This window comes from Dendrobium catenatum, unplaced genomic scaffold, assembly GCF_001605985.2.
Source record: "Dendrobium catenatum unplaced genomic scaffold, ASM160598v2 fragScaff_scaffold_1398, whole genome shotgun sequence".
Lineage (NCBI taxonomy): Eukaryota > Viridiplantae > Streptophyta > Magnoliopsida > Asparagales > Orchidaceae > Dendrobium > Dendrobium catenatum.
In genome coordinates, this window is record NW_021319860.1 from 1099948 (window position 1) to 1127275 (window position 27328).

Genomic DNA, 27328 nt, shown 5'->3' on the forward strand with positions numbered 1-27328 from the left:
CTAAGTATTATGTTGCAATCATTGTATTATAAACTATTGATATTTAAATTTTCTTAAAGAAATATCTATATGCATATTTTGTGAGTTTATTTTATACTTTTTGGATGATTAGATGGATCTGAAGAAAGGAAAAGTTGGATTGATAATTAATAAACGAAAAAAAGGATAAATTTCTCCTTTCAGTCTTGGAGATTATAATGTGCACTCAATATTATTTAGTATGCTTATAGTATAACAAAAAATGTATATTGAACTAAATAAATAATAAATGTATGCATATTTTGTATTTCATGCAATCCTGATCATTTTATATTCAACATATACTACTCATTTCAATTAAAATGATATATAAACAAAACAAACAAGTAAAAATTTTATATTAACCAGTTAAAATGCTCATTGTGATGATTTCTATCATAGATTAAAAAGTATATAATAGAAAATTATTAAAACAAGAGTTATAATATTTTAATCACTTTTAGGAGATTCAAATCCGAGAAATCAAAATCATCAAAAATATGAATTTGATTCAGATTATCTATCACGATCAGAAGAAATCTCATAACAGATTTGATTAATAAAAATGCCATGTTGTCCTCATTTCGGTCCACCTTTATGCTTTTTTTTCTCATCCAACTTTTTTTAAGATGATTGAAATGAAAAAGTACTTCGAGGGCTCATATATACATATTAGGGCTTCCAATATTATTAATGTAGATCACTATTTTTTGGCAAGCGACAAAGCAAATTTATAATATTTGACACAAATGATATATATTTGTTTTTATGGAAATATTAAATACATAATATATCATGCTATTTACAGATCTAATACCCGAAACGTTAATATTACTTGACTACCATCTATATAACAAATATGAGTGTATGTAATCAAATATTAAAGTATATAAGGTATTATGAGTGGTAGGAATGAAGTATAGGAGTGACATATTTGATATTAGAGTTGCATATGGGTGATAGGTATGCAATGCTAATGTTTTAGATACAAGATATATAACTAGCATGAAATAAAGGAACAATTATTACGTCCTACGACCGGACGTAGAGGAACGTCCGGTCGGAGGCCAAATCGCGCCAAAAAACAAGAAATACCGAGCAAATACTGACCAATACCAAACAATAACGAGGAATACTATCACGTGAAGACCCAATACCAAGTTATACCGAGCTATATCAATCAATACAGAGTTATACAAAAGTTGTACCGAGTTTTTCCTAGAAATAACTCGGTACAGCTCGGTAATTCTCGGTATAACTCGGTATTGGTCTTCACAGAGCGGTATTCCTCGTTATTATTAAATAATATATAGCAATACCGAGCAAATACCGAGTTTTTTGGCGGAATTTTGCCTCCGACCGGACGTTCCTCTACGTCCTTACACGGGACCTAATAAAAATTTGAAATAAAGAGATGTATGTGAAGATTTACATACATACCTCTTTGTTGCATGCCTAAATTTAAATAAAAAAAAATAACAAAAACCTTTTTTGAAAATGGTAAAATTATTTAGGGCAGCTATCCGTCTCCGCACCACAAACCCTGCCGGCTCGCGCTGACGGAGTAGCACCACTAGGCGATTTATCCGGGGTTTTCGTCGCCGATTATTCTTGTCGATATCATTTGGCAAACAAGCACTCGCTTTGTGGTTTGATTGCCGAATCTTTGTATTCCTTCGTCAACTTTTGCTGTTTGATTCTGCATAAGATGTTTTCGTTTTGCTGATTCTACTTACTTTCATTAAGCTCAAGTTGATTCACTTGACTGAAATTTTATATTGATATATGATCATAAACCCTTGTGCAACATTCCTGCGTTTCCCTTAATTTTTTTTTCTTAGAGCTGAGTTCCTTTCGGCCCATTAGTTGATGTTTGATTTTATTCGAGCGGGATAAAATAGCGCATGCTTGGCCAGTTTAAGTGACGATTTTCTAGGTCATCAGAGATGCTCAATATTGATTCTAAATTCGATTGGCAGTTAGGAAAACACAAACAATCTGTACTTTGTATTTCAGCATACTCCAGATAACAGGGCAACGAGATCAAGATAAAAAACGACTGGTTAAATAAAAATTCCCAATTCTCAATTAAACATAGACATTAATTTGATTAAAAACTAATTTACAGTAAGTGGCATAGTTGATGTTTTTAACACCAAAACCATAGAATACATAATTCAAATAATGTTGCTATATCAATTTAAGGAGCAGGGCAATTCATTAAATTCATATAAGAAAATCAATGTAGTTTTTGCAGTCAAAGATTTGAGGTTGTATAAGAGGAAACTTGATTTTTCACATCAAAGGGGAATCCTGTATTACAATAGAGGTATAAGCTTGTGTTAGAATGCTAGGAAATTAAAAAAAAAGGGTCAAATAAGTTAAATCATGGTTGCAACTTTATAATTAATGCATAACTTATCGGGCTTTCATTTCATTCCATTCACTTTCCTTATATCCAGATAAAGTTTGAGTGATGTGGATCATTCAAGATCGAGGTTGATTTCATCTTTCACCATTTGGTCTGGTATTACATCTTTGGGCAGTGCTTTTAGATTGAAGGTTTGATATGCCTTTTAGTTTCTTATTAGTAAAACTGTTAATATTGTTAGTAGCTGTTCTTTATGTGTATGTTTCCTTTCTTTAGTGAACCTTTTGGTCTGGTATGCCTATTCATTCTTTAATGAATAGCATCAAACTTTGGAACAAACACGGTTGGATTTGAATCACCGCTTGGGATCAAAGCAGCAAATACACAAAACAATGAAAGTGATCCAACATAGATGAAGATAGCAATTTTTATATGGTCATGTGTGCACTAGAGAGGTTCAATAAATTGATCTACTTTCAAACTGCTGCGCATTTATACAATTAATTAGGTTCAATAAAAATTCCCCAAAATTCAAATACCATCAAATATCATAATGAACAGAAACCCTAAAGTTGTCAAAACAAATGATAGCAAAGCTTCCCAATTTCCTCCAATTGAAGAAGACTAATGGGAGTTTGTCTGTTTAAGTGACAAAATCCACAAAGAAAGATTATTAACCTGGAGATTAGAACCCGATGTATTTGAAGATCTTTAAGTTCACACTCATCAGACCTGACAACCGCGTCACTGCACAATTGTGTGAGAATATACTTCAATGAGGTGCAAGCAAGTTGCTTCCTGTCACCGACACCTACAGCTTAGCTTACCAGGGAGCTGTTTAGCTTGTTTAAGTTTTGAGAGGTATGATCAGTTCTCATTCATAAGGGCATGTCCCATGTATGAAGCTTCCGTTAACGCAAGTTATGAGGAGGGGTTAATGTATGTAGTTTGAACCTTGGATTGCAGAGTGTTTCTATTTTTTAAACCAAAACTTGTGCAACCAAATCACAATAGAGGTCTCCTAAAATTGCTCTAGGTCCAACCATTGCTTAAATCCAAGACATCAATTTAATTCTCCTATCAATTGTTATTCACCTTTAAAAGAGATTATTCTCATTGGCATCGTTGAGTTGATTTGATTGAGCACCATTGGCTTGGTAAATCTTAGCAAAAATTGTTTTGCCTTCTAGGCTCATTCCAACTTGAGCTTGTTGTTGATGAAAATGCTCTTATTATGCGGTTGTAAAAGGTTTGAACCGTATTGAAAATTTTCCAGATTTTGGTGCGTGAGGATTAACCATTATAAACAATCATATTCTTTCTTGAATACTAAAACTTGTTTGGAATCTTAAGCTTATGACAAGTGACTTAATTATTAACAGAAAATTCTGTTATGCTGTGTATAAAATTCAAGTTGCTTTGGAAATTTTACAGGTTTTGGTGCTGAAGCATATCTTAACCATATGAAGGAAATTCCATCTTTGTTCTCTTTGTGTGTGAAGATAATCACATGGAATATCATGCATGGTATGTCACGCAATAATATTTACAAGAGGTGTTAACTGGTTTTGAATCCTTTTCCATTTTTTTTTTTGAATGCTACTTATTTTTTTCCCTTACCGTTGATTTTAAGGATGTGGGCAGCCACAAGACCTTTTTGAACTTCCATCAGTATTCCTTGATGGCTTATTGATGATGCTTCCTCCATTGGCTTTGCAAAATATTTATGAGCTGTTAGTAATCTTTCACTTATGCTTGCTCATTTTTGTTTGTTAAAGTTCCAAGGTTAAGAATTTGACTCAGTTGCAGAGTTCTACTGTCAGTTTATTGCTTTGCAATTTTGTGGATGTTTTCTGGTTCATTAAATAATTAACGCAGTGGACCTTTTTCATTTCTGCATTCATAAGACAGAACAATTGGCAGCACCACCGTGGAAGCATCCATAGTCAATAGCATCAATATTAGAAAGAAACGTGGGAGGTGATGAGAAACATGCATATTTTGCTTCATTGCAAAATTTGATATTTTGAAAGAAAATAACCGATACATGCTAAAGTTTCAGGTACAATGAATCACGTGCAGCATGGAAGACGTTGTATAAGAAGCGATGGCCTGAAAATATTAAATGGAAAGATCAGTCTAGTTACACAGCTGGTGATCATTGCGTGGAAGCACATGAATCAACGGCTTCTGTTATTGATTGGCAGCAGCTTTACTGGGAGCGGCATCTACAGGAGTATGCTATTTTACTTGAATGGGATCAAAATTATATTGTCTTGCATGGATTGTTTTGATGCTAATGCAATCCATTTTAATTTATCAAAAAAGCTGTTTGGATGCAGCTACTGAGCAAGCATTGCTTCCAGCATTTGGCGGTAATATTGCTGAACTGAAGATTCCAGGTAGCAATTTGTTCAGTGTGCAAATTTGTTCGTTACATGAAATTTAATTTTGCATCGAGTTTCTGTTAATTTGACTTGTTCTCAAATTACAATATTTCTGTTTGGTGAAGCATAATGTAATGATTCATAAATATGAGCTTCTTTGGCATATTTAATTTATATTCTGCTTTGCGGAGAGGTATTGCCAGTTCCTTTTGGTATTTGACATTTTCTTTATCTGCAATAACTATTTGCTTGGAGAATAATAAGATGCTTAGCTTTCCTGCTGCATTGGTGTTTGCCATTTATGGATCTTGTGGACAACAGTATTATGAAATTGCTATAGAGTAATCCAAAAAAAGTTATAGAGTTAAATTTGAAAAAGAAATGCAAAGGTAGATCATGAGACCTAGATGAGTTATTGATTGAGATCCAGAGAGTCATGTAAGATTCTAAATTAGTTTGGTTAATAATATTTTTAATGAAATCTTTAAGACAAATGTTTTCAAATGATTATAGTGCTTTGGTGTCATTTTTTAAGAAGAAAGAAAATATTCAAAATTGTGATAATTACAGGAGAATCAAAGTTATAATGCTACTTGAGGTGTTAGCTACGATTTGCAGAACTTCTTGTTGTTTTCCTATGGATTGCCTATTTTCTTACCTAATCTTTTCATATTAATTCTTTCTACTCACCTTATTGTTGAGTCTTATGCTTGCCTAACTTCACTTTTCATTGTAGAATCGGTGTTACTTACACAATCCCAATATAATTAAATCTTCATCTTAGTTTTAGATGCATCTCATTCTCATTTTTTATTACTTAACTTGATCATTATTTTTTCCCCTAATATTTGGACTCATAAATCATAACCTATCTAAGGTTTTATAAATTTACACGTCGTCATGATATCCCCAAATGGCATGGTAGTAGGAGGGAATGCCTTCATGTTGTTCTTTATTGCTTTGATTGGAAGTTTGAAAATTGTACCAAAAATGAAATCCTCAAATAACTGTTTCATTGAGAAACTCAATCCAGTGTCATCACCACATGATAACAATCTATTATCTGTACTAGGAATGTTGACGTAGGCGTAATATGATAGAAATTCCACATGCTTTCAACATGAGATTAGTATCATATTGTTCTCTATTAAAATACGCTGAAGCACTAATAGTTTTTTTTCGGTGGGCATCTTAGTCTAAGGGATTAAGCTGTGAGACCTGTTTTCCAGACAACTTCCTAAGGGAAATTATAAGACCTACCCAAACAATTAAAACTCCCGGGCAGACTTGCATAGAGTTAGGTTGTAAGACCAATTTTTGGGAAACTCATAAATAGAGCAGTAAGCCCCATTCCAATTTAAATCTCCAAGTTATTTTCTATGAAAGCCGTAAGTACCAATCTAAATCTAAATACCTGGGCTACTTCCTAAAGAAATCATAAGACCCTCTCCAATCCAAACTCCTGGGTTACTTCTAAACGAAGTCATAAATCGCAAACTAAACTAATTTCTGGGTATTCTAATAGATGTAAACCCCAAAACCAAAACAAAATTAAAATTAAAATCACTTCAGTCTACTCGGGATCCAGAGGAGGCAACCCATGGTTGCTAATGAGATTCTCTGGATACCACGGTAAATGATTATTAGTGTTGGTAGACTGAAACTATGGTATACTCATGATGACGAGACCAAGAGATCTCGATTTTCCCCACAATTGAGACTAAATGACTTAAAATTTGTTCATTTTTAATTGAGAGTTCTCCCACGGAAGTAAGGACCCCAGATCTACACACCAACCTCAGTGAAAATCTGGTTAACTACAACCTGACTTAAGAGAAATTGAATCCTACAGCTACAATGCGGGATTCATGCATTCATGCCGTTTTTCTTGAGCCAACACTTGAAAAACTTGAGAAGGGAAAAATTATAGTTCTGACATTGTTAAATCATTATGCTAGTTTGAGTCATGAGTTACGAGCAGTTGGAGAAGGCATTAGTACCATATGGTAGATATGACCTATGCAAAATGATTTGATGGTGGAAGTATGAAAGGTCTTGAGGTATTAGAATTGCCAGTAGGGGATCATTGGTAGTCTTCTCAACCATCCAAATAGGATAATGACCAAACAGGCCAACATTGATCTTGGTATTGATGGTGGCCATCAACATTAGTGTCAACAATTGACATTGGACTTGTTGGCATTGTAGGGCATCTGAATTGGTGCTGGCATTTAGTTTCGATATTGGTGTCGATCACGGGAATCAACATTGGTGTCAACTACGAGTGTAGGGTTTGGTGATGGCATTGGTGTCTATGACGGGAGTTGACATTTTTGTCAATAATAGACACTGAAGGTAGTGGCGATGATAAGCATTGGTGTTGGTGAGGATGGGGAGTGTTGGCATTAATGTTGATAGTGGGCCTTGGCATTGATGTTTACAATGACATTTGACTTTTTTTTGAAATGCATGCATCTTTGTTGGTGTTGATGATGGGTTTCAATGGTGATGTCGATGATGAGTTTCAACGGTGGTGTCAATGATAGGTGCTGACCTTGTTGTCGACAATGAATATCAACATTAGTAGTGATGGTGTGCATGAGATGTTGATTGAGGTCTTGTTTTTCTCATTTGGAATCTTTCTTGTAGTCTTATCCCACCATTTTTAAATGTATGGAAGTAGGGCCTATTTATAAATTTCTAAAGAGAAAAATTCAAGTAATTTCTACCATAAATTGATAACTCTAAACTCCATGTTGATGCTCCTTGATCATATAATATTTTTGTAAGCATTTTGGTGTGTTAATGATGTTAGAATTTGGTGATCATATGTCTAATTGAGGTGCACATTTTGACTAATTTGTTGAAATAGAGTGTTGACGGTCTTAAAGTTGATTTCAATCATTTCTCATTCAAGCACTTGCATCAATATCCATGGGTAATCGAATGATTTTTTTTTATGGCATATTAATAATAATGCTAATGATAATAATTATTTTAGTATTATTAGTAATGATGATAATGATGATGACGATGATTGATGATGGCAGTGATGGCGGTGTTGATAGTAATGATAAATGATGATAATATAATAAAGAGGCCATAATGCAAGAAATGATGATAACATTAGTAGTAATGATGATGATGATGATAATGATAATATTGGTAATAATAAAGACGATATAGTGCAAGTAAATGGATCTAGTAGCATGATTTGGGCTTTCTATTTAGCTTAAATTGAATGAACTTTTTGGACCACCTGAGATATGCTTTTTTATTAAGCATAAAAGTTTTCAGGACCTTTCATATCTAGTTATGTTAATGTTATTTTTAGTTATTTATAAGATCCTTTGGTGGTTGTAGATAGCATTATGAGTTTGATTGGTCACATTGGAAGTGGGGATTGCAACTGTTCAAATTTATCATACCACTGCAATAAGTTTGGGTGCTATGCCAGGTATTCACCTCATTATCATTCTTCCAGTGTTCTTGATTTGACTGATTAAATGTATAATTCATCTGAATTCCCACTTGAACTTTTACATTGGAAGGCTTAGCTTGTTTACTTGCTCTAAGAATTACAAGTTGTTGGGATGCACCGGGCACACCTATATGGTTGGGCTTAGGATTTACTACAATTGAAGCTCATACGAAAATGAAGGCCTTGGCTTTTTGAGTATGTTCATTTTAGTCCCTTTGAGTGTTTGTAAAGGGATGATTTTCTGCAATGAGTAGCTTCTTTCTTAGTATGTTCATTTGCATTGACTATTCATAATTGATCAGATATTGATATTAAGTTCGATCAGTTTATTTCTGTATTTCAGATATATATAATGTACAGACTTAAAGTCTCTAACTTATATCATTATCATGCATATCTTTTATACAATCTAAAATTTATACATTCAAAAACTTTAGAACAAAAAAAGCACCTGCTATTCCTCGTGCCCCTTTCTTTTTTCTGAAATCATAGATTAGTATCGAGTAAGCTACACGCTGAGTGAGATAATCATTTCTAACATTAAGTTAAATATACCATGAATGTAAAGAAAATGCAGTACTGATCATATGATGTAAAAGAAACAATCATATTTAATTTAGTTCATACTTCATAAATGTCAATTCATTGTGTGAGTTAGGAGTCATTAGCATGAATGAGTAAATTAGGTGTAACAAGTATAACTATTACCTAATTATGAAATTAATCATGTAATACTCATTTTTCTTCTTTTACTTTTTTTTTATTATTAATACTTTTGAAATATCATATTTTCAATGTCACATCATGCTCCTTTGCATCATCATCCTCTTAATAACAGTTGGGCTAACGCTCCATTATTATGAGACACAAATTTTCTTTTTATAATTTTTATAAATGTCAGGCTAACCAATTCTCTTGTATCAATTGTTAGAAATTTATTTTTATTAGTCTTTTCATAATAAAATTTGGGCTAACCTACTCTGTAGTATCAAGAATTATCTTTTCTAGCGTTAACCCACCTAACTCATGATATGGTTTTCATACTATTCTTGAAGTTTATTATAATTAGTTTTATCTTTCTTATTCCTTGGCATTGATATAGACATTTATTTATCATTTCATGATAATGTGCATACATGATAAAACATGTTACATGTAAACAAATACCAATTTTGCATCATTTTCTGTTTAACAATCTTATATTTGAAATTTAGTGAAGATTAGCTTGAAATCATATAATTTTAATGAAGATTAACTTTAAATTTAAGTACTTGTGGGCATTATTTCAATACTGGGATGGGGAAGTATCAAAAACTTATACACACTTTTATAAGTGCGGTGGGTATGAAGATTCAACCATGGTATCTCATGATACCGACCATGCATATTTTTTAAATTTGGCGGGAAGTTTAGCACCCTTGAAGGTTCCCCTATGCTAGGAGGTTGAAAAAATTTGTATTGAACAAACTCATAAAGGATATTTAAAAATAAAATTAAAGAATGAAATACATGTTAGGAATGAAAATTAATCGCTTAACATATCATTTAAGTCACAATTGAAAGAAGAAAATGACAAACATTGAATTGGACATAAGAGACTTAGAGCACAACAGCTCACCTACGAGTGTAAATAGAACTTTCCCCACTCTTAGAACACCCATAATCTATCTACACTCGACTCTTAAGAACTAAAATACATTCATATGAACTTAGATGGGATGAAAGAAATCAAGTTGGGCGTGTGAACGAGTCGAGTCTTGCTTAGTTCTTACCGAGCTCAAGCTCGACTAGAGCTCATTTACTAAGATCGAGTTCAATTCATTAAAAAATTTATAGGTTCGAGCATGAATCGATTGCTCAAGCTTGTTTGGAAAGCTCGAACTTGACTTAATTGTTGAGCTCAATTTCTTAGTTTTATATTAAAAATTTCATTTGTTATAAGAATTTTTACTTTAATGTAAAATTAATTTAAAAAGATTAAAATATATTATATAATGCTAGTTTAAATTAGTTTTAAGTATATTTTAAGTTAATTGAACGACTCAATGAGCTTACGAGCTCGAGCTTGTTTAATATACGAGCTTGAGTATAGGCTCAAGCTCGAACTCGTGGCTCAATAAGCTCAACTTGTGAGCTCGTTAACAAGTTGAGATCGAGCCGACTCAGCTCACTTACATACGTAGACCAAACCACATCCCTCCCAGTTAGGAGAAAATTAGATTCCTATAAGGGTCCTACCAAACTAAAATACATTCATATGAAGACAAAATTTAACAATTTTGAAATATGTGACAAGATTTCAATGAACAAAAGATGTGTATTTAAAATTAAAAAAAAATAAATTTTGCATGCATTTTAATGACAATTGTTTGCGCAAATAATTAAAAATTGAATTTTTTTTTAAATTAGGCATGCATCACATCATAACTTTCAAATTCAAATGCGACATGTCATAACGTGTAATTGCCTCTAGATTGTGCAAACATATCAATAATCATGAAACTGCCTTGAGAAGTGTACAATCGCCTCGAGAGGCTTGCTGCTAACTCAAGAATTGTGCCACTATTCTAAAAGAATGCATGTCTAATGTACAAATGCATTGAAGAATGTGTAAGAGTCTAATGTAAAAGCACTGAAAAGCATGGAAGTACATCGTGCAAATATACTAAAAAAAATGTAAAAAAACATAGTGCAAATGTACCAAGCAGCGTGTAAGTGCATTTTGCAAATGTAAATACATTAAAAGTTATGCAAGTGCATCATGCAAGTGTATTGAAGACCACATAAATGCATTGAAAAGTGTCCAAAAATGCATCAAGAACAATGAACAATGTGCAAATTTATCATGCAAATGTGCTGAAAAATATGCAAATGCATTGTACAAATATATCAAAAATATAAAAATGTATTGAAATACGTGCACAACATATCAAAGCATTGAAAATCATTTGATAGTTTGACAATTTTGTATGAATTAAAATAAGATGAAATTTAAATTCGCTTGCATTGTTGTACCTAGTCCAAGAATCTAGCAACCTTTTTGGAAAAATGAGTAACTATTTTTGAAAATTCATTAACTCTCTTTTGAGGGGTTATTTAATTGGATGTAAAAGAAATGCATTGTGTTTGAAATGTTAAGGAGTTTTTTGGATTAGTGTAAAATAAATGCAGACAACTACTTTTTTTTATTTGGCTTGAAGTAAAATGAATGATGTGTAAAGTCTAAATATGACAGTAGCGGGGTGCTGACAGCCGACTATAGGGATGACAGTGACAGCGGCCAGTGATGGGTGGTGGCCGGTGACTATTGGTGGCGATTGGTGGTGCTGTAGGGCCGGCGGCGACTAGCGTTGGGCCGGTGGCGTTTGATGGTGACTGATGGCGGAGTTGGCGGTAGGCGGCGACAATGGTGATGAATTTGTGGTGTATTTGAAAATCTATCAAGTCTGAGGAATTCTAAATACACCAGATTTATCCTAGAGGGTGCAGCCCAACTACATCAAAATTTACATTGTATTTGTTTTACTTTAAACCAAACATCAATATTCTTAAAACCCTTACATTTGGAATACTTTACACTTATTTTACTTCAAGACAAACCACCCCCAAGTGCAAATTCAAGCTCTCATTTTACTTCAAACCTCGAGTGGGCCACCCTACTTATAGGATTGGGTCATAAGTCCCACATTTCAAGGTCTAATCCTCGTTATAGGATTGGAATCGACAAGACTTGAATGTTGTGACAAACATCTACACAACAAATCTAGAATAATAATTTGTTCAATTTTACGTTTGTATATGTCCTCCAATGCTTTAAACAATGTAAGTCTATTTTTAAAATACAATCTCATGATATCACGTCTACAAATGCAACTGTATGTGTTAATTACAAACCCACTCCTCTATAAGCAAGTTGTCTGAGTCGACAATGTTAATAATAGCAAAATGAAAGCATTCAAATACCCATCGATGATAGTCCTGTTGAAAGAAAATTCAATTGGTGGAAACTCTATTCTCAAAATGCCTTCTAAACCTTAGTACAAAATTATTTAGGATCTAAATTCTAATAAAGGTCTAAAAATTCAAAGTCATCTTAAATTAATTATATGGAAGTGAGATCTACCACTTGATACTTAAAACAATAGTCGTCCACCCTCCACAGTTTTTTGAGGGACATAAATTTAAGAATAATCTTAAGCTCACAAAAACCCATTTTTTTGTCAACTATAGAAACCCTTTTTTTTGTCAACTATATCACTATATTCACTCTAATATAATTTCTCACCAATAAGGATGTGTCACGTATCCTCTAATCAATGTTTTGCCACCAAATAACACTATAAATAAATGGTTATGATCGAGACCCTCTAATGGAATGATCTTCTGCAAAATGACACCGTTAAATTACGATAATAACTAGAGCTCATAAATTCCCCAATTGCTTTAAAAATCATTAAGTTATGAATCATAGGATACTCTTAATATTGCACAAAGCTTCTCATTAGCTAAGGTTGACTTATTGCAGCTTTTTTTAATTGCTAATTGTTGCTCTATTATGTCGATCTTTAATGACTTAAACTCTCCCTTTTGAATGTCTTTATTTCTTATTCCTCATTTCTTTTCTAGATTGGTAAATCATTCCTGCTTGCAAACCATGGCCTCTCGAAATTGATTGTAATTTTGTTTTAATCGATGATCATTGTTATATCATGTAGGTCTTTAATAACTTTGACAAACTTATTTTTTCTTAATGTCATGCACATTAAATCGATTACGATGGTAACTGTTCATACAAGTTTTCAAGATTTGTAAGAATCATAGAAAGATTCTTTTGTTGCTCTTTAAATTTTTTTGCTAGCTGCATTAGTACAAATATTATTTTCATAGTAGATTTTTTGGGCTTAAAAACTAAAATACCAAATTAATACTTTCAAATTAACATGAATTTTATCGAGCTATTTATAGAGGCGTTTCCTCTAAACTTAATCATGTGAATAGTAAATTTGTTTCCTATAATTATCATAATTGTGTAATTTTTTTTTAAATTATTATTTCCAACCTCATGTTTAAATGAGAATGGTTGAGGGTGGATGTTTGATTGATAATCAAATATTTAACTTAAGTCAAAATTAATGAAATGAATTCAAATGTTAAGAAACTAGAAGAACACTTAATCGCTTACAAAATTAAAGCAACCAAATCACAAATATATTTTTATGCAGAAAAAAATATATTTTTTTCAAAGATTGTAACTTGATTTCAAGAAGAGACTTTTATCTCATAATATAGAGTATTAATTATGGATATATATGTCATGCCTTCGGTCTAGAAGGCGGAAGAAAGTGACATATCCTATCTCCCTATCTCCAGACAGTCCAGGACAGACCTTGAGGCACCCCTTATCAGTGTTTTTACCTCCCCAAGTATTTATCCTTATGTGACCATTAACGATGAAACTCTATGGTATATTCCTGCACAGATTGTCTTTGGCATTGCCTTAGATTGCGCCATTTTTTCCACCAGTCCTTACCATATCTCATTTGGTAGAACTCTTAGCATATAACTTGCCTGAAAATCCCCTAAGTCATCTTTGCGGGTATTTCTTCTTTTGATACAAACAGTCCAGTATTCCACATTTCAAGGACATGACTGATAGACTTCAATGAGATAAAGACAAACGTCTCATGTGTGTTGTGATCATACAATATAAAATAAGTCTTGAACCAGACAATCCAGCTTCTTGACATTAGACATCCGTATAAAAATATATTCTTTAAACCAGGCATCCTTATTAAAATCTTTACTTTGCCTTGTACTTGACTGATTACATTCTTCCTTTATGAGTGGTAGCCATTTTCTCTGCTTCATTCTCTCCATCCTCTTCTGTGTTTGCATTCGAAAGGGAATGAGGATGAGGAATATGACTTAACCCACCAGTCATCGTGGCAATTGTTAGCATTCTTATACACCCCATCACTGTGGCCGTCCCATTACTCTAGCAATGTAATCAGCTAGATTTGTGCAGAATCGTTATTAGCCATTAGTTGACTTTCTTCTTCTTGCTGTTGTTTTTTTTTCTTGGCTTTTGAGTTGACTCTAAGATAAGAACATCTCTCATTTATATTTATATTTTGATATTGGTTGTACCATATACCAATGATTGGCGCTCTAATAAAATTTTGATATGTAGTCATCCTCTTAAGATTATTGTCAAGCTCATAGTAGTAAGCTAAAACAGATCGAAAATGAGGACCTACATATTAACAGGGTTTGACCAATTGAAGAAACAAAGAAAACGAGAATATGAGATTGTGAATATTTAATCAATTTATTATTTTATTAATTATTTTTTTGTTGTCCCTCTTCAGGTTCTGCCCAAAACTGGGTCCATTCTCTGCTTGCCATGCCCGAATCCCTGACCTGCTTCAACTCCATCGTGCTGTTGTGGTGCTTGATACATTGCTGCTAAGGATAACCATCACTCCCATGTGCTAGAAGGTGTCTCCAAATTGGCTAGAATAGTTCCAGTCACCCTATCATTTAGTGTAAACAAACCAACTAGGTGACCAAATGCCCAATCAAAGACGCAAGACTCTGAACTTAATTAAAAACAGAGAACCTGATATAGCATAGCTTTCTTGATTCGAGAAGATGATAATTTAGTGATGAAAATGAAAATTAAAATTGCATAATACCAAGATTTCATTTCACTATAACTTAAACAACACAAATCAACTTCAAATCTAAAACACAACACTACTTTTAACTTTCAAAAGTTTTGAGAATAAGGATACAATTTGTAGGGAAGACCGTGGAGAGAAGAAATAGGTAGAAGTCCAAGACGAAATATAAGAGTAGAAGGGGAAAGGATTCTTAGCTCGCTAGCTAGGAAAACCTGCGGGATTACATTCCAAAAATCATCAAAAACTCATTACTAAAGAGCAACAAACAACTCCTATAAATAGGGAAAGGATGCCAACAATCACCTAAAGCAATCACCCAAATCAGCCAAACAAAACAGAGGGAAAAAACCAAGAAAAAAAGGGCACGCAGGCTCAGGAACCAAGCAGCCAGGCGCCCAACATCCAGCCATCCCAAAAACCAAACAACAAAAGGGAATTGGTCCAAGCACATTAAGCTAATTTCAGCCCAACAATAAATACCCATTTGAATTTTGTTTTTTGCCTACATCAATTCTCCCTTGGTGGAGAAATCTCATCTCCTGATGATAATGCCTCGGTACACTTTGGAAAATATCAGGATGGCGACATTGCAAACTTAGGTTGAATGACAATGCTTTCTTGATGTTCCGAATGCATTATTTTTGACGTAGATCTTCCTTTTGAAGTGAACTTTGGCTTGTTGACTGTTTTGACTCCCTTTTTTAATTTCCTTTAAATACAAAGGAAGACTCACAACCTAAAGCTCTGATACCAAATTGATGCAAATGAAAATTAAAATTGCATAATACCAAGATTTCATTTCACTATAACTTAAACAACACAAATCAATTTCAAATAAAAAGACAACTTCAAATCTTAAACACAACATTACTTTCAACTTTCAAAAGTTTTGAGAAGAAGGATACAATTGGTAGGGAAAACTCTGGAGAGAAGAAATAGGTAGAAGTCCAAAACGAAATATAAGAGGAGAAGGGGAAAGGAGACTTACCTCGCAAGCTAGGAAAACCTGCAGGTTTACATTCCAAAAATCATCAAAAACTCCTTACTAAACAACAACAAACAGCCCCTATAAATAGGGAAATGATACCAACAATCACCTATAGCAGCCGCCCAAATCAGCCAACCAAAACAGAGGGAAAAAATCAGGAAAAAAGGCACTGTAAGCCGAAGAACCGAGTAGTCAAGCATCCCAATAGCCATCCAAAATCGGAACAAACCAAGAAACCCAATAAAAACCAAGGAAAAAAGGGCACGGCAGGCTCAGGAACCAAACAGCCGGGCGCCCAACAGACAGCCATCCCAAAAACCAAACAGCAAAAGGAAATTGGGCCAAGCCCATTAAGCTAATTTCAGCCCAACAATAAATACCCATTTGAATTTTGTTTTTTGCCTACACCATTTAGTGTCATGACTTAGAGTTTTGGCTGCCAAATCCTAGCTGCCATCCTGCCTTGTTTTCTTTCTTCATATTCCACTATTTGCTTTAGTCTCTTCATAGAATGTTGGAAATCCAGCCACCTGTGAAAACAATTTAAAAGAGAAAAGGGTAGTTTGTTCAAGAAATCAAGAAAACAACTAATGTCTATAGAATGGACATCAGAGGCCTGATTTTGCGTTGCGTTTTCTAGGGATCAAGAAGAGGCGTTCTTGCTGCTTCAAAACAGTGAAGACACTTTAATTGATTCTTGCGCCCACCTAAGAGTCACTGCTGGAATGCACTGTGTTTGGTGGCCCCTATTCTTCAAGAATTCTACCGCACTTGCCTTTTCTCAACCACAGGTACTAATAGAACCCATGAAAAACCTCCTAACTGCTGTCTCCAAACTCTGTGCAAGCCGGGTATTGCAAGAAAACAGGAGGAAGACTGTCAAATAGCTGCTTATGTAGATGGACCAGCTCTTGGAACCTGTTGGATAGCCTCTGGAATTGCAGTGAAAGCGTCCAGAACGTTGTGATTAAGGTATAAAAGCTATGGAGACCGATTGTGGCGGAGTCATAGACTCAATTGCTATCTTCTTTGCCCACCACCTTACCCCAAGGAATATAAATAGGCGGTCGATCTTAATAAGCCCTAGACACTCGAAGATACATAACTACCCTTCTAAAGAAAGAAAAGAAGAAACAAATTCAAGAATGAAATTTAATTATGACAGGACCCCTAAAAATGCAATTAATAATTATGTTTGATGGTATGATATGAGAATCATCATCGTCAATAGTCTTCATTAATAAATCATATGGTGTACAATCATTAATTAACCCCATTTCTTGATCTTTGGAATTTAATGCCCAAATTGAGTGGGTAGTTTCTTCTTATAGACTTGAAGTGACTTTTGGATTAACCACCCTTTTCATAGTTTGATCCTCAGATCTATTTTGGTCTGCCTTTTAGACATAACACGCACTTTTGGTTTGCACCTAATTGGTGTGCTTCAATGAATACTTATTAATTATCATGTTCAAAATATGAGGGTAGGTGAAACTGATAATGGAAAGAATTAGTCATTTGAAAGCCTTCATCTCCTAGGTTTCTATTTTTGTGAAAGAAGCATCTTTAAAATTACTGCTACGGAGCAAGATTAGTATTTGTTTAATTGGCTTGTTTAGTGGCATACCATTTTTATTGCAATGCTTTTCACTTTTAAACACCAAACCTTGTCTTCATCTTAGGCAGTGGCTTGCATATCTCTTTGGGATCTGCTTACAATGTTTCATTTAGAGTTCAGCATCTTAAATTCTCTTTAATTCTCTTATAAGTTCTTTTTGAGGCTTCTTGGAGTGGTGGTTTGATAGACATTCAGTTATGCTTAAAATTTTGTAATGTTATTCACTTATTCTGGAAGTTATTTCATTTAAGATTGAGCTATAATGGTACCTGTTAGCTTGACATTGGTCTCCATTCAGGCAAGATAATTTCCTATTGAGTTTTGTTAAACAAACTGTTTCCAGAACACCAAGGTTTGGGTGGTTTGATGCATTTTTTAGGTAAGGGAGCTTGCAGGGTGTTGCCATGAGCTCTTAGCTTAGCATGTTCATTATCTGTTATTTGATTTGCTATTTTTAGTTTGGTACGTTTGTAGATTGATTATTATTTTTTGCTTGTCGTTAAGTGAAATTATTTTGCTTTTCTCAATGGTTGTGAGCTTGTGATGTTTCCACATTAATTAATTTGATTCTACCTTAATGTTGCTTTTTTATGGAACACATTTAAATAGTTATCATTGTTGTTGAGCTTGGCTGTTACTAAGAAGCAGCAATTTTGTATTTTGATGTAAAATGAAGTCTGCGGGTAATGGGAATTTAACTTGTAGTCATGTTGGCATGTGTTACGGGGAAAATGAAGTCGGTGGATAGTAAAAATTTTGAAGTAATAGGAAGAAAAAAGAAACTAGACAGTAGATAAATGTGTTGAAAATTTTTGCTAAGAGATTTGCATGAGTTGTAGTTAACAGCACATGCAACGGTTAACAGGTGTGAGGGCTGAAGAGAGATTCTTACAGACAACTGAAAATGGTTGCTTTAGAATAATGATGATGACGTAATTCTTTTATTTGTTTATTTAATCTGTCCAACTCCCGCATAAGCATGATCCATGTTTTCTGTCTCCTAAATTTGTTTTTCATAAAATGCAGATGTATGAGACTCCAGAGCGTCCTTTGCCATGATAAAATTTTGGTAAGTAGAGCATTTAGCATTGAGTAAATTGTTTGCTTAAATGTTCTGCTTTTATAGATGTGATGTGCTTTACTATTCTCACTTTCATCCATACAAGGTTTGTAACTATCTAAGAGTGAAATCAACATATTTAATTTAAATCTTTTTTATTGATGCAATGCCAGATAAGTGATACTGTTCATATGCTTTTTAGCCTTCATTAAGCTACTTTTTTTTTAAAGTCTTCTTTGACCTGCTTTGATTTATAAATGGCTGACATGGATTGGAAGATTCAATGTTACTGAAAAAAGAAAATGTCTGAGAGGAGTACAAGTTGGGTAAGCAGTGAAGAGTAGAGAAATCTTTATATCTGAATCTGGGGGTTTGGGTTGTTGCTATTTTTATTGAGAAAATGATTATAATGGTCCCTTGACTATTTATAAAAGACCAAAATAATCTCAGACTATATTAAATGACAATTTTTGTCCCTCAACTATTTAAAGAGGAATTAAAATAGTCTCATGAGACTATTTTGATTTCCTTTTAAAGATTTGAGGGACCAAAATAGTCCTATAATATAGTTGAGAACCAAACCTTTCATCAAATTCCCACACTCTTCTTTCAAATTCAGCACCCCTTGGATCATAATAAATCCCTCTCCTTTCAATTTCAGTCCCTCTTTGGTCATAATTACCCCTTTCCCTTTCAAATTCCATCCCTCTCCTCTCCAATTCAGCACCCCTTTGTTCATGCTCCACCCCCTCACGATTCTCCTTATACCCCCCTACCTGGCTCCCCCATAGGAACAGACTCCAAGGGAGGCATTCTCTCTTTTCCCTTTTGAGTCTCCACCTCCTGATCTTCCCTTTGCCTTATCGGATTAGAGTTTTCCCCGCTTCCTGGGTTGTTGGATGCTTACCTTGCCTCCGGTGTTGTCATTTTGGATTGGCCCTCGAGCAACTTCTTCAACATCTCCCCCGGGCTAGAAAAATTCCCATCCATCTTCTCATGGATGGCTGAAATTTGACTTTTGACATCTGAAAGTTTAGCGTGGAGATCTCAAATTTCAGTTTTCAATTGTCAGATCTCACCTTCCAACACTTCTACCTTTCTTCCTACCATGGGAAATTGGATTTAGGCTCCAATAGCAAGAGCCGCAAGTTTGACGCGAATTCTGGCCTCAATCAGCAAAAAGCCAACACGATCGGATACGGAACACAGCAAAATTCAGCAAATAAGACTTATATTTCAGCTTAGGAAATTGCTCTGATACCAATTTGTTAGGAAACACTTGAAGATCTCAACTAAAACCTAACGATCTTGACAAAAACAGCGAGAAATCTCCACAAATCCAACAGAAAATCAGAGAAAAACAGAAATTTTATTGCAAGAACACAAACTAACGTAAGTAAATAGTAAGATACAATAGATCCTCTATTCGAGAGGGAGGATCTTTCTCTCCCAATTCTCTAGATGCTGCTAGAACCCAAAAACCTAAGAGATCTCAAATTTCAGCCAAATTCCAGATGCCCTAACCCTAGGAAAACAAACTATTTAATGCATACAATCCAAAAGGAAATCTCTAAACAGTACCTACATTCAAATTTCCCTCCTAACTCCCTCAAAAAACCTTCCTAAACTGCTCGGTGGCTCCTGCGGTCCGATCGGCGTACAGGAGATGCAGAAGGCTCTTCCTCTGTTCCGCCTAAGCCTGTCCCGTGTGGACCGGCTGGACCGGTTCAATGGACCGATCTAACACAAGATCTTTCTTTGGTTCCCATATTGTAAAATTTAGCTTCCTTGCATGATGAAATTCACTGCCATGTTTAATACCATAATGAATCTTATATTTGGCAATTTTACTAATTGTTAAAAATTCTAAAGCATGCTACAAAGCCTACTGCATCGAGATATTGTATGGATGTAACTATTTTCTCACTTGTTTAGATAGGTAATGAGCTGAAAAAGGTTTTTTTTCAACGTGAAGTTGGGATAAGCCTGATGATGATGTGAAACTTTGCATTTGGCGTTTGCTTTGAAATTTATCTTTCTCTGCGAAAATCACCATTTGACATAGATTTTAAGACTTAACATTTTTTTCGTTTACATGAAATGCTGTAGGATTTTTTGAGGACAAGCAAGTTGGAAGCTCTAGTGTTTCGGAGAATACTGTCTGGAAGACATGTAAGCCTTATATTTTGTTATCTTCCATTGTTTAATTTTTCATGACCTAACTTGAAGAAAATAACTTCCTTTCATAGCTATAAGTTATTTTGTTTAGTGTATATTTGCTCTTGTATAGTTCATTAAAGGAGTATTAAAACAAAATTTTGCACCTTATTTTTTTTGTGGACTGTTGCAAATTTTATGTGGTTTGGACTTTTCTTCACGATTATTTGCTTCTTTTTAGGTTCTTTTCTTTTTCCATGTTTCATTGGATTTCTCTGCAGGTGGATGGAGTGTGCAAGCTTATTACTCAAAATAGGGAAACTTTGATATCTCTCGAACTAGTTTATTGTAAGCTTTCTCCCTTGGATATGGAGATGATTTGCAACTCTGTTTATGACAAGGAAATTCATAGCCATGGCATCCGGCATTTCTCTATTACATCATCAACTATTTTTGGAAGCAAATCATCTTCCATACCTTGTGGGCTCTCATTCTTTCTATCATCAGGAAGGTTCGTTTCTCACTCATTTGATAACTTCAACTGCTAAGATGTGAAAAGTTTTTTGCTTCACATTCCGTTTGGTTAAATGTGATGTCCAATTTTAAGTATTCCGGTGTACTTGAATACCTGTATTTATACATTCTTGCTTTTATCCTTTCTATCACAAGGAAGGTCTTTTTGTTGATCTGTCACAACATCAATACTAACATGCAATATATATATATACAGACAACTTACGATCAATAGCTTGGTACCCATTGGTCTTCTGTAAAATCTGTTGCTTGCTTGCTTGATTAAAAATAAAACCCATGCTTTTCCTAGTGTGCTTCAGCATCCCTGATATACATATAAGCCAACTAGGTGTAGATTTCAGTTGTTCACCCCTTCTATAGGTTCTTGATTTCTCATGAAAAAACACCCATCCCTTGACCTTCTTGAATGTGTGATAACTCTGGACATGGGACATGGAAGCTTATAGATCTGCTTTCTATGTCTCGATCAGATTCTTGATTTAAATTTAGTAGTACCTTTTTAATATGCTCGGATTTTTTTTCTGTTTGCTTGTTGAGATTCACGTTATAGAAAGATTATCTTTGTAACTCGGTTAAGATTAGGCCGCATTCAGTAAGCCATTCTAGACATGCGAACTTTCAAGATCATGTCATTTTTCTCAAATTCTGAAACAGCTTACAAGCAAAGTCCATGTGATAATCTAATTTTAAAGTAATAATTGAACTATAAAGTTCATGCCATACTAGAAGTTTAAAATATCATCATGTCACTGTTTGTGATGTTATTTTATGGCTTTCTAAAACACGTTAGATCACTTCACTCGGTCCGCTTTACTGATACGCGCTTGGGTTTAAAGGCTGCTGAGTTCATCTTTGAAATCCTGATCAAGTCATCGAGCAGTTTGGTAAATCTTGAGCTGTCTGGAAATGAGGTGAGCCGCTTGTTGACTTCTTAAGAGTTTATTTTCTTCAACTCCTCGTTTTGCTGCTTGATTGTTATGCATGTTAATTGCAATCTTTCTGCACAGCTTGAAGGTTTGCTTTCAAAGGTTGGCAGGAAATACATTAGTTTCTCTCCCGTTTTGGAATCACCTATTTCCTTGCAGTCATTAGTTGAACTCAACTTGAGGTATCACTAACCAACTATATTTTTTGGAGAATAAAGTTTGTAAGTCCACTATTAAGAAATCATTCTGAATATGCAGATAAAAATAATTGAGATCTTTATACATGTAGGTTTATGTATAATATTTGTATGTAGAAAGTCTGGATGAAGTAATTCCTCTTACAGTTAGAACAGTGCATTGCATAGTTTGGGAAGCCGAGACAATCCTAGTAATTTTAGAGTAGTCCATCCATGATAAAAAAGACGCAGCAATGCGAGTCGTATTCTAATGAAGTTGACTACAGTAGTCATATACATCATGATCATTAGCCTTATCCTAACTATTTGGGGTTGGCTAGCAAATACTTGTATATTTCTCATAGCAATTGGATTGGCTCCTGGCGCCTTTAAGGGTTGCTTAAGCACTTGCAAAGTTCAAAATTTCCATTCATTTCATTAATTTTGATATAAATTTTACCATTGATTATCGAATTAACATCAATGTTCAACTTTTCTCCGCTGGGCAGACCAGGAGGATTGCTTTGACATGAACCAAGGCTGCAGAAATAACAAATATATAGAACTCATCGGCAGTCCGCCAAAAAAGAACAGTCAGTTTTAGCCAAGTAAAAAATATATATATATGAAAAAAAGAAAAAAAAAAAAAAAGAGAATGAGAAAGACCTATTCAATGAACCTGGCCTGCTTGAACTTTTTCTAGTTGCAGCCTGTAATGTTTGCAAGCCTTCAATATTTTCCATTATTCTTTTATGATTTCAGGGGTAACAATTTGCAAATGAATGATATGGTGGGCCTCTATCACGTGCTGGTTAACATGCCAAAGTTATCGAGATTAGACTTGAGTGATAATCCGATCAGGGATGATGGAGTCAGGTATTTATAGATCAGTGGACTGCTCTTCTCTTGAATCAGGAAGGAGGCATGAACACATTATTAAAAAGAAATCTTTTTATGTTGCTTAATCAACAATGTTAAGCACTAATTATATATTTTTACCGTAATAATTGTTTTTCTTGGTCCTCTGCAGAAGATTAATCCCTTTTTTTGTCAAAGATCTTGAGGTGACCTCTCAAGTTACAGAAATGTGGTTGGAGAACTGTGATCTTTCAGGGACAGGAGCATCCGAACTTTTGCAAAGCCTTACTATGAAGACAGGCCAGCTGAAGACTCTATCTTTTGCAGACAATGATCTTGGGAGGTGCATTTTCCTCAAATAAAAGCACAGTTATTACTTTTAATTCTGTAAGAAAAAAAAAATAGTTTTAATTATTGAATTTTTAGTTCTGTGGCAGCACCACTGGCCAAATTTTTGGGTGCTTCACGGATTAGAAATCTTAACATTGAAGGTATTGGATTGGGACCATTTGGCTTCCAGGAGCTTGAAAGAAAAATGCCAAACAAGACGACACTTGCTCATCTTAACATAAGGTTGTTATTATTGTACTCTTATTTTTGTGGAAGGCTTATTGCTAACATTTTTAATTTTATTTTTGCAGCAAAAATCGTGGCGGGATCCAAGCTGCTCATTTTATTCATCGCATTGTCTCGCAAGCTCTAGATCTAGTATCAATCAATGCAGGATCTAATTTATTACCTCCTGAATCATTGTCAATCATACAAGATGCGCTGAGGAAATCGAATGGTATGAGTTGAAATGATCTCTTAGCAAATATAGAGCTCTACATAATATCCAAATTGAAAATTTACTAGCTAGTGTTTATATTTTTATATTCATTAAATTTGTCGTGTAAAACACATTCAGCCTTTTAAAGTGTTTTTTATTTCAGCTAAAGAACTGACAGGATATATGGTGAGTGCGGATTGTAGAGAATAATTTTCTTGTTTGGATATTATACGTGACTTAGGCTCTGGAGTGGTAGAAAAGGTAGAGATTTTTGGATATTTAGAACATTTGTGGAGAGCTGGCGCCCTATCATATGTGCAAGGGACTAAAGAAAAAGGACCATGCTAAAGCTAGCTATGAATAGAAGTTGATTAAAGACGGTTATCTAAATTAGAATTTACCATTTGCATTTCCAGCAGCTATTCATAATAGGGAAGGATGATAAAGTTTGACCATGGCAGGTGGAGCTATAGTTCGGCTGCAGCCCACAATCAAACTAACTCCATGAACTGGACCCTTTAGTGCCAAAGTAGAGCCTTAATATGACCTGGATATGTTCCTTGCTGAGAAATTTGTGATACTTATTGCCCCATGGGAGTATCTTAAGTGGATTATTATCTTGATGTGCTTTTACCTCCATAGTTATGGATAACTTGTGGTTCTAGTAAGGTATTTATCAATTTTACGGTAACTACACCAAATTATTAGGTTTTTTTTCTTCTCTTCTTATTTTGTGGGGTGGCATGATCTCATTATGCAGGGAAATTTGTTAAATTACTTTTTTTTTTATTTCCATGAGGCTAACAAGTTCTACAAAAATATTTTGTTGTAAGCATCTAAAAGAAAATGATTCTTCAAAGCTAGGAGCAAGTATAATAAGTAGACTAAGGCTTCATTTGGGATGACATTTTTACTGCTTTTTGAAGCAGCTTTTTAGTATAAAAATTAAAATTTTTGTATTAAAAAGCTTGCTTCAAGAAACAGTAAAAAAGCTATCCCAAATGAAACATAAAAAAGTTTTATCAATAGCCGAGTATGAGAATGGGATTTTCATATGCTTGAGCTATATATATATATATATATTGGGAGGTTGGTCAGCAAAATTCTCTTAGGGGTCTCTTCTACTTTTCTGGATTATAAGGGTTTTCATTTCATGGCGTCTGCTATTGCAATTAGACAGGGTTTGATTCGCCAATTAAGCAACCCCCCTAGCCTCTTCCCAGTTTAGTAGAGATGAGCTCTCTTGAACACAAGGAGCTTCACAAATAGCTAATAAATGAACCCCTTCTGTTGTTAATAAAGTGATTGGTGAAGAAGGATGTATAATATAGATTTCTCTTAATTATCAGATATTTTAATTAGAACTACACATTTGGTGATATTCTTTTTATTTTATTTAAAGCCTATTGAGCTATCATGTTGTGTGATGGATATCCGTACAACGCTCCGCAAGAGTTCAAACTGTTGCATCCTGGACTATTCGCGGTGGTAGAGAAAGATAAAGTTTAACGTCTTGGTTTTGTACGAAAATTCAGCTCGCATACAGATAAAAAGAGATAGTGCAACACATGTATAACGTAACTTGTGAAAAGAAATAATGCTTTATCTTCTATTGTATCTTCAGGTAAATTGGAAGAGTTGGACTTGACCGGAAATGCATCCTTGCACTCACCGAACAGTAAGTCGGTAATTTCCCAGTTTCAGTTTCAGGGAAATCTCATCATAAAGCTTCCATCATTTTGTCCCTCAAGTTCTGCTTACGATGATGATCCATAGAAGCTATTACATACTTCAACAACTGTAATGAGCGAAGAATTGTTATAATTCCAGGTATTAAATCCCTGTAACAAATTTAACTTGTAAAATTTATCCTTCTGTGCTTGAATTCTGATTCCATTATTGTGATTGTGACTCGGGGATTCTTCATTGGGATCAATGCAAATTCGAAGATATTGATCCTAATGAAAATCTAATGTCAAAAATCCCTCCTAATTTTTCCTCAGAATCATCCTTAACTTTTATTTTCCCCGTGCAACCTGTTGGATGTTGATGCTCTTGCAAAACATTTTGTAAACTTACATTTTCAGATCAGTTCTTTGACTTTATTTTCTGTTAGAATGGAAGAAAATTATGGCAGAATGATCTCCGAGGAAAAATAGAGTGATATTTGGCCAATGAAATTGCTTTGAACTTCTTGCAAATTGAAAGGCATTGATCCCAGTACAAATCTATTGGGAAAAAATCCCTCTAGATTATTAGAGAAATTATTTTGTGCGGATGCCGGACACAACTCTATGTCCGGATGCCGCGGTACCGAGTGTTACAGAGTCTCGGTACCGAGCGGTATCAAGCCACAGTACCGAGCAGTATCGAGCTGCGTTACATTAAAAGAGTGACGATGTGCATTTTTATTGGTCTCCAGACGGCATTTGGTGTCCGCACAGAATAATTTTTCAGATTTTTGTTCAGGATCATCCTCATTAATTATTTTTCACTTGCATCCATTAGACAGTGATGCTCATTGAAAATAAGATTTGGTGATTTCTTTTTGAAGATAATTCTTTAATTTTATTTTTCTGTTTGAATGGCATGTTGCCTTTGATTTGTAAGATTTTCATTTATAAATAATTTCAAGACCGTTGAATTTATTCATATGGTTTAGCCCCATATAACTCAGTGCACAAGTAAATTTTCTGTTTTTGTTGCTGTGATGATAACAGAACATTTGGTGTTTCATTTTTTTCTCTCAAACCAAAAAAAAAAAAAAACTTTTGGCAGAGAATGTTTCCGTAATTTTAAATGCATAAAGAAGTATTTTTGTTAGGGGAAATATATGATTATCTTTCAAGCAACATTTTGTTTAGAAGAATTTTCGCGATGGCTCGACTCTTGCAACTCTCTGGATAGAGCTTTTTTTTTTTTCTTCGTTTTAGAAAGCTATTATGAGCAGACAACTTTTATGTACACCAGTAATTCTTAGATTTCATTTGAAATAATTTTAGATTATTATTATTTTCCGTTTTCAATATATTTTTTATTTAAAAATAATAAAAAAATCATCCCAAATAAAATCTGAATTAGAAACCTTCTTCAATTGATCTTGGAAATTACCTTCTTGGCCTTTTCTATATACTTATCATAACATCATATTAACAATTTTTTTCCCACTAAATTTAAATTGATGTGTAAATTTGATATGGGTGGTATTTGATCTACAGATAATAATAATAATTTTAAGGGTTTTATCAATTAAGTTACTTGATGTTGATATCATATTTATATTTGATTAGAATATAAAAGCA

The 27328-nt window shown here is 34.2% G+C and overlaps 1 protein-coding gene across 11 annotated transcripts; it reads left to right on the forward strand.

Annotated features, from left to right (window-relative positions):
- Positions 1–1517: 1517 nt before the first annotated feature.
- On the forward strand, positions 1518–26141 carry LOC110097350 (protein NLRC3). Of its 11 annotated transcripts, none has more exons than XM_028699841.1 (18): positions 1539–1686; positions 2481–2580; positions 3824–3916; positions 4023–4122; positions 4301–4369; positions 4446–4625; positions 4718–4791; positions 8140–8233; positions 18573–18615; positions 20716–20778; positions 21045–21274; positions 22088–22208; positions 22305–22405; positions 23162–23275; positions 23430–23600; positions 23684–23830; positions 23899–24044; positions 25651–26141. In XM_028699841.1, the coding sequence occupies exons 3-18, from the start codon at positions 3853–3855 to the stop codon at positions 25800–25802; spliced, it is 1869 nt and encodes a 622-aa protein (XP_028555674.1). In that variant the 5' UTR covers positions 1539–1686; positions 2481–2580; positions 3824–3852; the 3' UTR covers positions 25803–26141. The 11 variants fall into 11 exon arrangements, with proteins under 11 accessions (XP_020679323.1, XP_020679324.1, XP_028555676.1 ...); XM_028699842.1 differs by having other exon boundaries at positions 1562–1667; XM_020823664.2 differs by lacking the exon at positions 2481–2580 and having other exon boundaries at positions 1518–1667.
- Positions 26142–27328: the final 1187 nt, after the last annotated feature.